This window comes from Echiichthys vipera (assembly GCF_963691815.1).
Source record: "Echiichthys vipera genome assembly, chromosome: 1".
NCBI classification, from domain to species: domain Eukaryota; kingdom Metazoa; phylum Chordata; class Actinopteri; order Perciformes; family Trachinidae; genus Echiichthys; species Echiichthys vipera.
Genome location: NC_139826.1, coordinates 16,113,858 through 16,129,134, shown reverse-complemented (window position 1 = coordinate 16,129,134; position 15,277 = coordinate 16,113,858). Strand labels below are relative to the sequence as shown.

At 39.9% G+C, this 15,277-nt stretch overlaps 1 protein-coding gene across 1 annotated transcript in view; it reads right to left on the bottom strand.

Moving 5' to 3' along the window:
- Positions 1-15,277, bottom strand: part of igdcc4 (immunoglobulin superfamily, DCC subclass, member 4) — a gene marked incomplete at its 3' end in the record, with an annotated part of 47,437 nt that overhangs the window by 21,466 nt on the left and 10,694 nt on the right. Inside the window, exons 2-3 of the mRNA XM_083915588.1 lie at positions 6,097-6,411; positions 204-345 (exon numbers count right to left, since the gene is read on the bottom strand). Coding sequence (XP_083771714.1) covers positions 204-345; positions 6,097-6,411 — 457 coding nt within the window. The remainder of the gene's footprint in view (positions 1-203; positions 346-6,096; positions 6,412-15,277) is intronic.

Genomic DNA, 15,277 nt, shown 5'->3' with positions numbered 1-15,277 from the left:
GTGACGTAGTACAAAACAGCTTAACTCCATGTGAGGAGGTAGGTCGGTGTGGTGGATGGGTCCCAGCACGCAGAGGTTTCACCCAGGGGACTGGTGTTCATGTCATTTAAAATAATTGGTATTATTCAATGATATTGTAAGAAAACAAAAAGACAAAAGAGCAGATGGAACTAAAATAAGAGGTTAAAACACAAAGGGCTTACCTTGTCTCCTCAGGGACAGCCACTGTGTCCTTTTCCCAGGTAATAACAGGTGTGGGTACTCCCTCAATCTGGCACTCGAAGCGAGCAGCTCCCCCAGCGGCCATCGTCTGGGGTGATGGCTCCTGATGGAACTTAGACAGACCTAGAGGTATAGATGTGATAGAGGTCAGCTATGTATCAAAGTAGACTTGGTGATTTCCCAGAGGACTTACACACAAAGTGGCCCAAAACTAAACTACTGCTTGAACAAATTTCCTTTTTTGATGATCTGATCTAGGACATAGTTTGTTTGATATAAGCCAAACATGATGTGCCTGACTTTGCGATTATCTTGAAGGCCCCGCCCCACAATTTGTCAACAGTTCCCTGTCCATCGGAGTCCAAATGGATGGCATTAGAACACAATATGTTTACGTATTGGATATGCTTTATTTCACTTGGTTTACTTTAAAAATCAGCATAATTAAGCTCAGAATCTGACCAATGCATTCAGGCCATTTTAGGGATATTAAAGGTACTGTTTTCAACTTTGTAATTTAATTAAAGACTTGCTCAGATTATTTAAATGCCCCTGAATGTCCTGCTAAGGCGAAATTTGGGGATTTTATCAGATAATTTCTCTCTCCAAGTCAAGTCTTGGCAGGGCTCCAATTTTCACAGCCTCAACACATTCACAAGCAAGGAAAAGCTTCCTACAGTAAATAATACTGAGCACCAGAGAGCAGCAGTGAGCACTGTCTGGGGGCCTCTAACCTCTGACCTCAACAGGCTGTTGAAGAAGAGAACAACACTGGTTGGCTGCCCCAGCCACTTCGCCTTTAGCTGTAGGGAGTGGGGGGTGGATCAAAGGAGAGAGCAAAGAAAGAAGACAGAGAAGGCAACCAAAGGCATAGAGAAAGCAGGAAGGTAACAGAAGGAGATTCCAAAACCCAAATGATATAACTAGGCTACAAAATACAGCATATGTTGTACGTAGCAAAAGCAGAAAAACAACATAGGCAACATAACAGATAGTTAATCACTTTATTACATTAATTTTGTTTCTGAATAAACAATTGCATCTTACCACAAAAATGGTTCGTTAGCAGTCATTTTTTGTGTTTTTTATTCTATTCGCAACACATTTTCTCCCTTACTGATTCAGACCAGATTTGCACAGTTAGTATGTATGTAACAGTATTTATCTATATAAAAGTACAATCAGCATGTAACATACATACATAAGGGTTTATTCCACATCCTATTTCAGCTGGTTAGCATTCTAACATTTGCTAATTTGCACTGAAGAAAAGAAGAGCTGATGCTTAGTGTAATGTCATTAACCGAAACATTGGACAAAGTGAAATTTTGACCTGAATGCACTGAAAGGAGGACTTTAATGCAGAGCCTTACACTAGTTCTCAAGCTTGTTTCTGTTTCTGGGTGTTTTCAAACTTGCAGCCAATCACATGGCACAGATTTGAAGCTACCCCAATTTTTGGACAAGACTTCCTCCAAAACCACTGGAAGCTTGAGGAGACACAGGGCGGACTATCCACGATTACCCTAACCCCAACACCAACTGTTAGTCATGGCAACAAACTGGCCATCTGTGTTTTCCTACTGCTCTGAGGGAACAGTTTTTCAATGAACACACAGGGGCTGGCCATATCAGCAGAAAGCATTTGAGACATTTCAGAAACACTTGCAATGACTGTTGCATTGCAAGCTTTGCAGGAAGAGTTGATCATTGATCACTGCCACTTCCATCAATAACACAGCGTGATGCCCTCATATAAACACACACCCCGTAACACTGCCAGAGAGTGCTTGACAGGTTGCCAAACTCATTGTATGTGTGTGTCTGTATGTGTGTTAACTTGAGTGCCAAGCTACTTGTACCTCAGTGTTTACTCTTGTGTGTGCCTTGATGCCTGTACGTGGACTGCGATTACATTACTGGATCACTGTGTGCATTTAGGTGCATGAGTGTCAGTGGGGGAGTGTCTCCATGTGAGTGGGGAACAACAGCCGATCATCGAGAGTGCACATGAGCACACTTTAAAGCAAAGGGGGCGGTTGTTGTTCAGAGAGGACACTTTCCCCATGTTGTGATGGAAGCCTAGCCTTCCACCTCCACTCTGCCAAAGCATTATCATATCAGTTTTTTTCCCAGGACTCTACGAGTGTCCGCCACAATTAAATTCCATGACAGAACTGCCTGCCACCATGCGTTTTTTAGGGTAACACTCTCAGCGAAAGGTGACATACTACATAGTTATCAAGCCACAGGGTCAAAAAAATATGTCCAATTTTTTCCTGGGTATTTCTATGTTTTAAAAAATATATTCTGGAAAAATTGTAGCTAAAAAAGAATGGATAAATAACTAAATAGAAGGACAAACAAAAATTGCTTAATATGAAATATAGGCAAAGTGTGTAACCCTTTGATGTACAGCATAAAAATTCCCCATCTCATCTTTCATTGCTCCCTCGTTTGTCTTTTTTATTGCTCTCTCTCTCTCTCTCTCTCTCTCTCTCTCTCTCTCTCCTGCCCTTGACTTCACCTCGGTCTACTTCTCTGTCTTTGTCCGTCCCTCTATCTATGCCCCACTCTTTGGCCCCACAGCTATCAGATTGCAGAGTTTTTCCCCTCCCCTTGTGCAGGCAGATAATTCCACCCGTGACCTCTCTGCTACCCAGCTTTCAGACTGACTAACAGTGTGAAAAGTCATCAAGCAGGCCTTTCCACACTCCAGCAGAAACATTGACAAAAGGAAGAAGTAATTGACAGCAATTTTGTGGCACTAAAATGTTTCAGTCTGGAAAAATTTGTACTTAAACTGCCATTTCACATGCTGTAAAGTGATTCTCGTAATTTTTTCATCTTTTCAAAGTCATGAGGTGAACAGATTTGTACATGTTGAGACTTTATTAATAATTAGGCTGCCTTTATAACAAATAAAGGCAATGGTTTAAGTGGGCTGGTACGCACCGGTATGCAGTACCCCCACTTCTAGATTTCATTTACTGGGGAACTGGGTCTTCTCACAAGCTCCTAAAACCCTTTCCTTTCCTCTATAGACCTGTCTCTCTGTGATTCACGGCAGTTAAACTATATTACCCAGGGTGCACTTTGTGACATCTCTGCTCTCGCCAGTAGGCTGTTACGTAGGGGTGCCCAACCCTGCTCCTGGAGAGATACTGTCCTGCATGTTTTAGGTTTCTCCCTGCTAAAACAAACCAGACTGAAACCTGTGACCAGCTTCACCATATTCAGTGGTGGAAGTATAAAGTACATTTACTCAAGTACTGTACTTAGGTACAGTGTTGAGGTACTTACTATAATTCAATTGTATGCTACTTTAGACTTCTAGGCCACTACATTTCAGGGGAAATATTGAACTTTTAATTCAACAACATTTATTTGGTAACTTAAGTTACTGGTTACTTTACAGATCAGATTCTCAATACAAAATATTTCAATTGTAATTAAAAAATATGTAATATATATCATATATTGTTTCATATTGGGCTGCAGTTATTCAAATTTGCTCCACCTTTTATCAGCTGCAACGTGATATTTACATTAATCTATGATTTATGATCTGATGATGTAATATTATAAAATAGTATAATAATATAGTATATTTTATTCACTGTAGAAATTCAGAATGTAGTACTTAAAGTTTTGCTGATATCGGCCAAAAGGTGTATAAGGGGAGAGCTGGCACTTGTTTTTTCACTTAAGGCACTGAATAAAGGGGCACTGGAGTACACTGTACACTACACCAAACTACATGCACCAGCAATGCAAATTACCCATCTCTAAAGCTTTAAATAAAAAAGAACATGCATTTTTTGACACTGTCTTTTAAAAATGTAGAGCAAAACGTAAATGATTAAAGTATACACAGGAGAGGGCACTCTTTTTATGATTATGACATCAGCTATTTGACTGTAATGGGTTGAAAAAGCTAGTAGGAATTAGGCAATATTGACATTCACCTAAGCAGCCCATAATGAGAAAGGTTAATTGGTCTAATTAACATTGAAAACAGCTTTTTCCCCTGCATCATCGTGTACCCGTGGATGTGTTTGAAAATGTAATGTGAGCCTCTGTATGCCGCCTCTGGCATTTTGCCGAGAAAATAGTGCGCTTGAGACTAAAACACTGTTAATCCATATCTAAAAAGGGGAACAGGTCTCTTTCTCTTTCTCTTTCTCTTTCTGTGTCTGTCCCCCTTTCCAACACATTCACATGCTTTTAGACTAGGCCACATGCATCATATACTGCAACAGGGAACTGGAGCAGGTGCATTTCGTAATGTGTTTTCACAGATGTGATCTCTGCTACGTTCTCTCTTCAGTCTTATTTCTGCTGGTGTAGACGCAGTGGGAAATGAGAATGTCTGCTCAATGTCAATGTTGAGGCAGTTCAGCTTTGACCCCCTGCACACTGGTCACATCAATCTCATATCCTCTCGCCGTTTATTTAATTCAAAAGCCACACACACATATGCGCGTATATATGCGCAAACTGAAGGTCATTGTTAATGGTTTCTGAAGCCTTTCCTTTCACCATCACTGCAAACTCTCTTCGTCCTTTTCTGCCTTCTCCCCATTCATTCCACACACCCCTCCCTCTCCTTTAGTCCTTATTGTCCCTCAAACAAGAGATCCTCATAAATAGGCATGTGACAGCTGACAAAAGCAGGGGCATCCACAAAGGATACTGTCTCATTTTACACAAAGCTAATGACTAAATAAAGACTACTACTTAAGAGTGTGAGAGAAAGAGGCCTCCTTGGAGGAGCGATTAAAAAGCTACAGCCTGTTCTCTCATCCCTCCTTTCTGTTCATTTCTTTCATTTCCACCCACTCTTCCACTTTCACTCTGTGCCTTTTAACAAACTGTTGTTTAAAATGTACCTGTTCCCAAGACACTTGTTAGTGCTCCACAAGAGGATACGTCTCCTATGTCTGGTAGAGGAGAACCGAGTTCATCTCCATTCATGCAAGAAAATTCCCTTGACAAACCTGACAAATTTCATTGCTCTATGTGTGTGTGTGTGTGTGTGTGTGTGTGTGTGTGTGTGTGTGTGTGTGTGTGTGTGTGTGTGTGTGTGTGTGTGTGTATATATATATATATATATATATATATATATATATATATATATATATGTAGTCATAGTTATATTGATTGAATGCTGATTACTGACAATGACAGATTTGTGCCACATAGAAAATAAAGATTTTTAGTTTAAATATATATATATCATTGTTTTGTGCTACAATCTAATTTCATGCAAATTAGGTACTTTTGTAGCTCCTACCTTAAGATTACTTTCAATTAAAGTGAAATACTGAAAATAGTGAAACACATCCATCACAATTTCTGATGTCTATAAATGTCGAACAACCCAAAGACAAGCAATGTAGTTATCATTAAAGACTCCAAAAAGCAGCCAATATTCACATTTGAGAAGCTGAAACAAGTCATTTTTTGTCGTCATTACTTAAAGAATGGCTAAAATGATTAATCCACTGTTTTGGATTAACTTTCTGTAAATCAAATAGATACAGTACTTTTTATAGTTTATTCTCTATTTCCATCCATGTAATATGTTTTTCCAATGCAGTTCTGCCATTATGAAATGTTTCTTAAACTATCCATACATTATTCCATGAACTTTCTACACTATCCCATCATTACCCTCTAGATTAAGTAACAGTCAACCAGGGCTACAGAAAGACAGACTAAACCACTCACATTGCACACAATTGTGCTTTCTGCAGCATGCAAGCTCTGCCCTGCAATAATTTTGATACATTTTACTAACCAAATGCCATACTTGGGCATGGGCATGCAAGAACCCTGTAAGACCTGCAAATGTATCCGCTAGACACTTACTTGCTAGGAGAACATTTACAGTCCGGCTGGTCAGGGCTCCAAATGCGCTGGCACTCACACAACTGTAGCCACCCTCCACACCCTGGGGAGACTGGCCATCCTTGGAGGTAGGCAGCAGGAGTAGGGATCCGTTGGCCAAATACTGCATAAACTCACCCCCCTCCAGAGGCAGAGGCTGGCCATCCTGAACCCAGGTGACATTGAAAGGTGTATCACTGGCCCCAAGGTTGCAGTCCAGCAAAAGGGGCAAACCTGGCTCCAACACTACATGGCCGGGCCCAGCCCCACAGCTCAGCTCGACTGAAACAGCCTTTTCTGTGTGGGACAATGACAGAAACGTTTGTTAATTATGCTCTGTACCTACAATCATCTCGGTTAAGTTCATGTTTATTCTAAAACAAATATATTTTTAAACTTGCCAATGCATTTGCAGTATAATAATTTAAGCACAGTATATATAGAGCCTCGCTGGAGCCCTCTGTAGTATCCTTTTTATTACACTGTAACCACTCACTTTTCCTCTTCATTGATCCAGTTATTGACACACCTGCGACATTTGTCATGTTGTACTATTTTTGTCTGCTTTATCAATTTCACAGATAGCAATTTGTCATTTTATAGCATAACTTCAATATAATCAGTGGTGTTGGCAGCACAGATGGACATGGTAGTGCATGCCAGAGGCAGAGTGTTTTGGGGACAGAGAGGAGGTCAGGGGAGGAGGAGCTCTGAGAATGGTGCAAAAGCATGAAGGGATTTGTATGTCAGCAGCAGAACATTAAAGTCAGTGAGAGAGAGGGAAAGTCCCAGAATGAGAGGTTAATGAGCTGGTGCGAGATGAGTGGCAGACGGCTACATAAACTGCACTTGGAGGAGATGTTGATGTTTAACCGCATCGATCTTTCAATGCTTAAACTTTTTTTAATATATAAAAAAGAATTTTGAAAGACAGTTGCAAATGATTTGTAATGAAAATGAATGCATGTTTGAACACACTACCTGCAGTTTTTTTCTTTTCTTTTTTTATTACTGTATCCCACCTACACTGCTATAATTTCTGTGCACTCAATTTTACAACAGTAAGTTCTGAGAAATGCTAATATAATCCAGTTATTTGAAGAACAAGATGGGTGAAAGGGTTTTTAAAAAAGTAAAAGATCCTAGGAGAAAAGCGAATTAATGAAAGAAGAAGAGGGGAAAGATCAAGAGAGAGAATCGGAGATAGGAGATAAAAAAAAAAACAACTCAAGACTTCAAACCTCCACTGACACAATGGCAGTTAATTATTTTCTATGAACAGACTGGATAGCATGAAAAAATGATGTGAAACCATGAAAAGTAGGGGTCAATAGTAGTTTATATTGCACTTCTTTCACTAGACGACATACAGTATATTATCAATTATCAGATGCTTTAGGTACTTTAGCATTTGTGATAAAACACTGCAAAATACTGTATGTCTTCAGTCTAGTACTGCACAGCAAAGTAACTAACCAGATTTTTCTTGTAATAACTTGTCTCGTGCATCTCTATATTAGTATATTACAATTGTCAGGAAAGAGGGGAGCATGCATGATGTAAACACATAATAAAAAAATAAATTCAGAAAATCAATCACTACTGCAAACACTGCAGCCATCGACACTGTATTTATCCATTATGTGCCTGTATTTGACATACTGTCCTGTATCTAGTAAGGGTTTTTATAATCACCTTCCCTTGGATTCTTACATGATGTGGTTTTCCTTTTTGTGACTAAAGTACCTTTAACAATTAAGCATCTTTGGATCTTTGGGTTGAGTTGCCTCCTTTTGCTTTGAAAACTATTTTATTTGTATTATCTTACCTCATTTGTAAACAAACCTGTCGGCTTATTTATGTTTTGTTTCTCAAGTTCAGCCGCACTTACTGCAGTGTCAGAATTCAACTGAAAACATTTACACTGGAAGTGAAAGCAGAGATGTTTGGGTTGACGCCAGTCGCCCTCTGTCAGATAAAAGTAGCCTGTACAAAATTAGGTTTTACATTCTCAACCTTGAAATTAGCTTTGACAAAAAACAACATATATAACAGTATTATACACAGGGTTGTATAAGTGAGGTGCCACCACATTAATGGTAGATTGTTTACTTCCTCCTACAACCTGTGATCATCTATAGCTGATAAATATTATAAATTAAGATGAAGTAATAATAATAATAATAATTTTAATAATAGTTTTATTTATATAGCAATTTTCAAGCCTAAGCACAAGGTCACTTTTAAATGTCTTATTCATGAAGTCATTACTGTTCCTGTAGAAGTAATATCATTTAAACTTCCCTCCTGCAGTTCATTTGACAAACCTCTTCATGAATCCAGCTTAGAAACTCTATGCTCTCACATACTTACATTAGTGCACACACACACACACACACTGACACAGACACACACTCACACACACACACTCTCTCTCTCACACACACACACACACACACACACACACACACTCTCTCACACACACACACACACTCTCTCACACACACACACACACTCACACACACACACACACACACACACACACACACACATACACATACACATACACATACACATACACATACACATACACATACTGACACACACACACACACACACACACACATACACATACACATACACATACTGACACACACAGGCAGGTTTCTTTCAGCTTCTCTTTCTCCAGCATTGGATTAATTAAGTTAATGGGAGATGGAATTTTTTTCCTTGATTAAATGAGGCATGACCCCCCCACCATCACTTCCTGATGAAGAGGCTGGGTATCGCTGTGGCACGCACGCACACATGCACACACACACACAGACAACATACACTTGCATGCACTCACATGTACCCAAAACCCAAACAAACAGTTTCATGAGACACTACTCACAATCTTGTAGGAACAGAAACACTGGTCTACAAGTGTGCCAACACACACAGATCACCTCCACAGCTCCCCTCTTTCTCACTCCTATTTCCACTAATTAGGTCTCATTAAGTCATTAAAACGTTAGCAGCCATTTCCCAGCTCACTGCCAATGGTTTCACTTGCCGAGAGGTTGGGATCACTCTGTGTTGGATATGGAAGCTATTACACCTCACAAAACTGAAGTGGAAGTGTGATGAGAAACATACAATGTAGAAAAAAAACAACAGGAAAATATTATATAAATACTTTTCTCCCATGTTTAGACATCTTAACATATTTAACATTTATTATATAATTTGATAAAATAAAATGGGTCCAACCTAAAGTTATAGATAGGTCCTGTTACAGGACTAGCGTTACATGCTATCATTTATAAAAGAAGATATAAACATATGACGTAATTCCAGTAGTGGATATTTCATTTGGGAATAAAACACTTGGAACTTAGACACACCAGAAACCATGACAAGCCCCAGATTTGTGGCCATGTACAGCATACACACCTAGACACACACACATGCACACACACACACACATTCACATGCTGACATGTTCCCCTATACACCCATTACAACACACAAAGACACATACACATCCACAGAGTAATTGTCAGTGTCTCATGAGGACACAATGTGGTGAAGGGGGAAATCTGTGAAATGGCCATTTTGCTATTTTACAGTACAAATGAGAGCTGTTAGAAAGGACAGTGCACTCTGGGATATAGTAGCGGCTGTGCGGTCTCACTGAGCTGTAGTGAATGGATTGTGATGGCCCTACGCCAAGAGGTTCATAGCTTTCTCTAAGTAGAGAGAGGACAGTGGTTTACAAAAGGGAGAGAGGATGAAAAAGAGCCCGACAGACATAGAAGCAAGCAAACCACACACACACGCGATACAATGCCCCTTTAGGCAATCAGTTACAATTTCGAAACCTTATCTGGATTCATATAGCTATCTAATTGCGCCAATAACAGTAATTTAAATAATGTAAGAATATAGTGTTGGTATGGTCCTCAAGACTTTTTGAGATTAAATCAGGTAAATTAGGTGTACCTCCATATTACTGTCATATATCAGGCAGGTAAATGGAAAAATGGATAGACTAAAGACTGACTTGTCATCCTATTCGCAATTAAATTGACAAAAAAAGAGACGGAAGAGAAACAAAACAAAGAAAGTCTAAACAGACTGTCCCCCGTCACTTAGACAGGGAAAAGAGAAAAGGCACGGGAAATGGAGAAGTTCGGAGGGCAGTGCTCCCGATACCATCAACATTATTCCGCTGGTCTATTTCTGTTAATGGATCACCTATTCACAAAAACGTTTGGGAGAGCAGACGGAGAAAGAGGAAGAGGAGGAGGAGAGTGACCCAACACAGTGAATATTTCACCCGGGTCACATCACTGTCAACAGAGACTGGACAAAGCATGACTCGAAGGCTGCCGCTCAGGTTTCCAAAGTCTCTAGTCTAAAGTGAATCTACACAGTTTCCACAGTCTCTAGTCTAAAGTGAATCCACACAATACCTCAGGCCTTTCAGGAACCAGAGATACGCACAAAGAAGCTTGGCTTAAAGAGCCCAAAAAAAAATGGTACTTCTTTGTACTCAAGGCTGATACGCAGTATAACATAGGCCCATGTTGTACACAGTTTTACCTTGTCCTGACATACAGTACATCATGTTGGTTTAACTATACTTGCTAAATGCTAACATGCTGATGTTTAGGAGGTATCTGGTTAACCCTGTTCAGCATTTCAGTTTAGCGTTTTTCCTAATTAAAATAAGGGTTAGGGTTAGGGTGTGTGTGTGTGTGTGTGTGTGTGTGTGTGTGTGTGTGTGTCTGTGTTATCAATATTTTGAGAACCGTTCATCCGATCTACTTCACACTTGGTGGCAGTATTGCTTGGTACCCAGTGATGTACTTTGTGTCACGGAGCATTGGACACGCGACACATTTAATATTCATAAAATTTGTTTAAATGAGCGGCAGCCAGTGGGTGGGGCTTCAGGGCTCTGCAGACTCATAGTAGGCTACTTCCGCCCTGAAATATGGTCTGGCAATGTGAGACTCCAGTGGACTGACTCGAGCATTTCCTCACCAGGCTGTCTCTTGTGGTTCTGACTTTGCTGTAAAAAAAATGAAATGAAGGAGTCAACAGGTAGAGTTGAAAAGAAGATAAGAGCAAGTCATGAACAGCTTCACAGCTGAACATTCCAGAGTTGGTGTCTATGAGCAGAACTTTTTTTCCCCTTTTAAAAAAACAAGAACGAATGTATTGATCAAATACAATTATTAATAATTATTATAATTATAAATGAACATGATGTATTGTCCTTCTCAACTATCTTTTAGTCATGGTACTGGTGGGGACAGAAAGAAATAAGGGGAAAACAGCAAGTCCAGCTCAGTAATGTTATTTTTTAGTAATAGTATCACTTTCCCCAGTAACAAGCAGTGTAAGGGATTAGTTTTCCATAACAGTAATTATATTACAGTTACTAACTCTGCATTACTGATTTACCAGAACGCTATTCGTTTTTCGTCCCTGGCAGGTCTATCTTATCTGATGATTTGTGTGTGTGCGGCACGTCAGGGACAGGGCAGGTCACGTCAGCTGCGAGCCAAAAAGCTAAACGCAGGATGGACAATGGAAGTATTTTTATAATATACAGACTTGTTTTACTGGTGTACCGGATAGCAAAGTCACAATTCTTAGCTGCCAATTGCTGAGAGATGAGGGTAGGAGAAAGCTTGTTTGTTGCTTAACATGGAAATCAGATTGCCCTCTCTCCTTGTCAATTTGGGGTACTGCCTTGTCCTATTCTGTATTACCATAATGTTGTCTAAATTTGAATATATAAAAAAACTATTTCAAAAGAAGAAATAGAAAGAGAGTAAACAAGACAAGAAAGAAACCCTGAATGAAAGGATGAAATACATGACTGAACAGTGCAGATAGGACTAGGGCAGCCTTTAGACGGAGAGCAATGAAATGTGATTACAACTGCTTTAGTGTAGAGGGACCACTTAAGCACTAAAAATCAGGCATAACCAGATTGCCTTGTACCTCCTGCTAAATTTACCCAGCAGCAGTAAATAAGTTGTTCCTGAATTATGTTAGCAATGTATTGTATTGTACAGGTTTTACTTGTCTCAGTAAAACAGCATTGCAGGACATCACTTTGCACTGACACTTAAATACAGGCTGAGGGTACAGGTCCAGATAGTCTGATTAATAGTAGTGTGCCATTTACAGCAAGATAACTCCTGTTTGTGTTTGTGTGTGTATGCGTGTGGTAGGTCTGAAAACCACAAGCCAAACCTGAAATAAAGCTCAACTGGTGCTCACCTGTCGTTTCACTGCAGCCTTTGTTTGCTAATTCAATCATCTTACATTGATATACAACAAGTTAAGAAAAGAAAGCCCAAGCACTTACACATGCTTGTGGCCAAAAACTATCCATTGAGAGAATAAATCAATATTTTGAAGCCACAGTTGTAATCTGAGCAGAGAGGCAGCAAGCTATAATCCCTGCAGGGAGATGGAGGCTCTCAGGTTCGGTATTCAGGTGGAAATGTCAGTGTAATAGCAAGAAACAGAAAGCCTCACTGCCTCACCGCTGTCTAAATATTTTTGGCTTTTATCAAGTAGGCTTTTGGCTTGTTGTGTTAAAATTGTTGCCTCAGACAGTGGATTTATTCTGTAAAAAGATAAAGCGCTTCATATTGCTACACATTGCTACACATTCAACCCTCTTTATGAGTATTAAATTGCTCTTATGGCAGATAAAACTGTTTACTCGTTAAGAAATGCTCTAAAGAGGGCTCAACATTTTACTGAATCCACTGTGACTGTGAGTCACTCTACAATCTGAACAGCTGCCGTGTCAGGTGTTAACAGTTCAAGCTGTGTTTCCTCCCATGACGATACAGCAGGGTTCTTCTCACACCCCGTCATTTTAAACACAAACGCACACACAATGACTCTCACTGCCAGAAAGCTGATAAAATGAATCAAATGTTTTACTTTGGGCATTGGAGAGAGGACTGAGTTTACACATACTGATAGGGTTGCAATAAAATAGAACTTGCTTTATTCACTTTCTGTGATGGAAAACATTTTCTAAATTAGGTATTCTGTCACTGCTCGGGACCCCTGGATCCCAGATCAAGTGGTATATTGAAAATCTTTACTTTTACAAACAAGCGAGACACATTTATTACCATCTAATTACCTCCCAGGAGCACACTGACATTTTAGCATTCATTAGTTCTACAGTATGTCTATGCCTATAAAATATCAGAAAATAGGGAAAAAGCCCTAAGCTCACATTGACATATTCAAGTTGCTTGCTTTGTCCCACTAGTAAAAAACGCAACGATGTTTAACCTACTATCATAAAAGACATGGTAGAAAAAGAAATCCAGCAAAAGAACAAAAACACAAAAAAAAACACACATTTGAGAAGTTGGAAGCAGTGTATTTGGGGCATTTTTTGTTTAATGGCCCTACGATGTTTTAGCTCTACATTGTGTAATGATTTTCCAACCTGCCTTTGCACCTGTCACTCTGTACTTAGATGTACAATAGCCATACTATCTAATATGAAAAGTTTCCTTGTTTTGTTTACAGTAATGAATCACAAAGTTTACATTTAAATTTATTATGATCACAGTCACAATACAGTGACTCTCTTCCCAAAACAGCGGAACAGCAAATGGCGTGAAAGTGTAGAATGAAAAAAGAGGGGTAGTGTGAGACAAAAATGGCTCCTGTGTCCCACTGAATCTGTGTGTACAAACGGGAGAAAGGGAGCAGAGCAGAGAACGAGGGATAAAGAATGAGAGGGGGGCGTACCAGTGCAATCCCTCATGCCTCCTGCTCTATGTACAGTGCTCATTCATCCCAGTCTGACCTCCTCCAATCACAGAGCAGCGTTTCTGCATACAGGGCCTCCCAGCAGCATGGGGCCTCCACATGGCCATGCCAAGTGCCAGGCCCACTTGCACGAGTCAACACAGCGAGCAATAAAACTAACACGGGAGTAACATGGGGGATCCAAATACGAATCTGTTGGTCCGTGCAGCAGCACAATGACTGTACAGGAATTTGTGCTAGTGACATTGGTTACATGAGATAGTTTACTGGTAAAGGTTCCTGGTATGTAGAGATAAGAACAAGACAATGACACATACCAGAAGGTATTATACAGAAAAACCCTCTCCTCTTCTTCAGCTCTGCTCTTTGAAGTGAGGCACATGGACATTATAATGCTTGTGTGCTAGGATCAGGGTTGAACATTTCACACAAGGTCAAAATGATAAATGAGACTGCTATGTGACACTACCTGGGTGCACTGAGGAAGGGCACCGAGCTTCACATATTATCATGCTCACACTGAGGTTCTCAATAATGACATTTTCCATTTCTGATGTGAGAGAGATGTGCTGTGATCTTTGGGCAATATACTGCATTTGAATGAGAACTAATGAGCGAGTGTACTCAGTATAAATGCACAAATGTATCCAGAGATTCCTAAATGTGCGTATTGTATAGGGATCCAAGGAGTGGTGTGATGTGGGATCTATAGTTGCTTTTAGTTAAAAGCCTGTTCATGGGTGGGTCACAGCTCAGATTCTGGTAAAAGATTACACCCAGGTTTCTTGTGGAGCATTAAATACAGGTGACCAGAGGGCCGATATAGGGTTTCATATCAGAGACAAACTTAACATGACCACTACGAAGAACTTGGTCTGATTTTATCTGAATAACATTAAGTGACTTCCCCTCGGATGAAGGATTTAAGTCATTGGATAACTGGATCATAAGTTATCAGAGAAACAAGCCGAGTGAACATTACACCTTGTCCTGGGCAAATATCCGACTATCACATCACATTGACACTCTGTCCACACTTAATCCATTAAATGTGCACATAATGTGTGGAGCAAGCTGTAAATTATGCTCCATAGAAACAGGTAAATTACACATGCACCTGCGGAATGCCAATATGTTTAACAGATAAGGAGCCAACACCGTCATGTGTGCCACATACGCACACGTACGCACACATATACACACACACACACACACACACACACACACACACACATCCACATATATTCTGGTTTTTGTAGTGAAATAAGGGCTAGAAATTAGATAGTATAATTTCAACTTGCATTTTCAACGCAAACAGGAATAAGTAATACAAGATGTCTGACAAAAG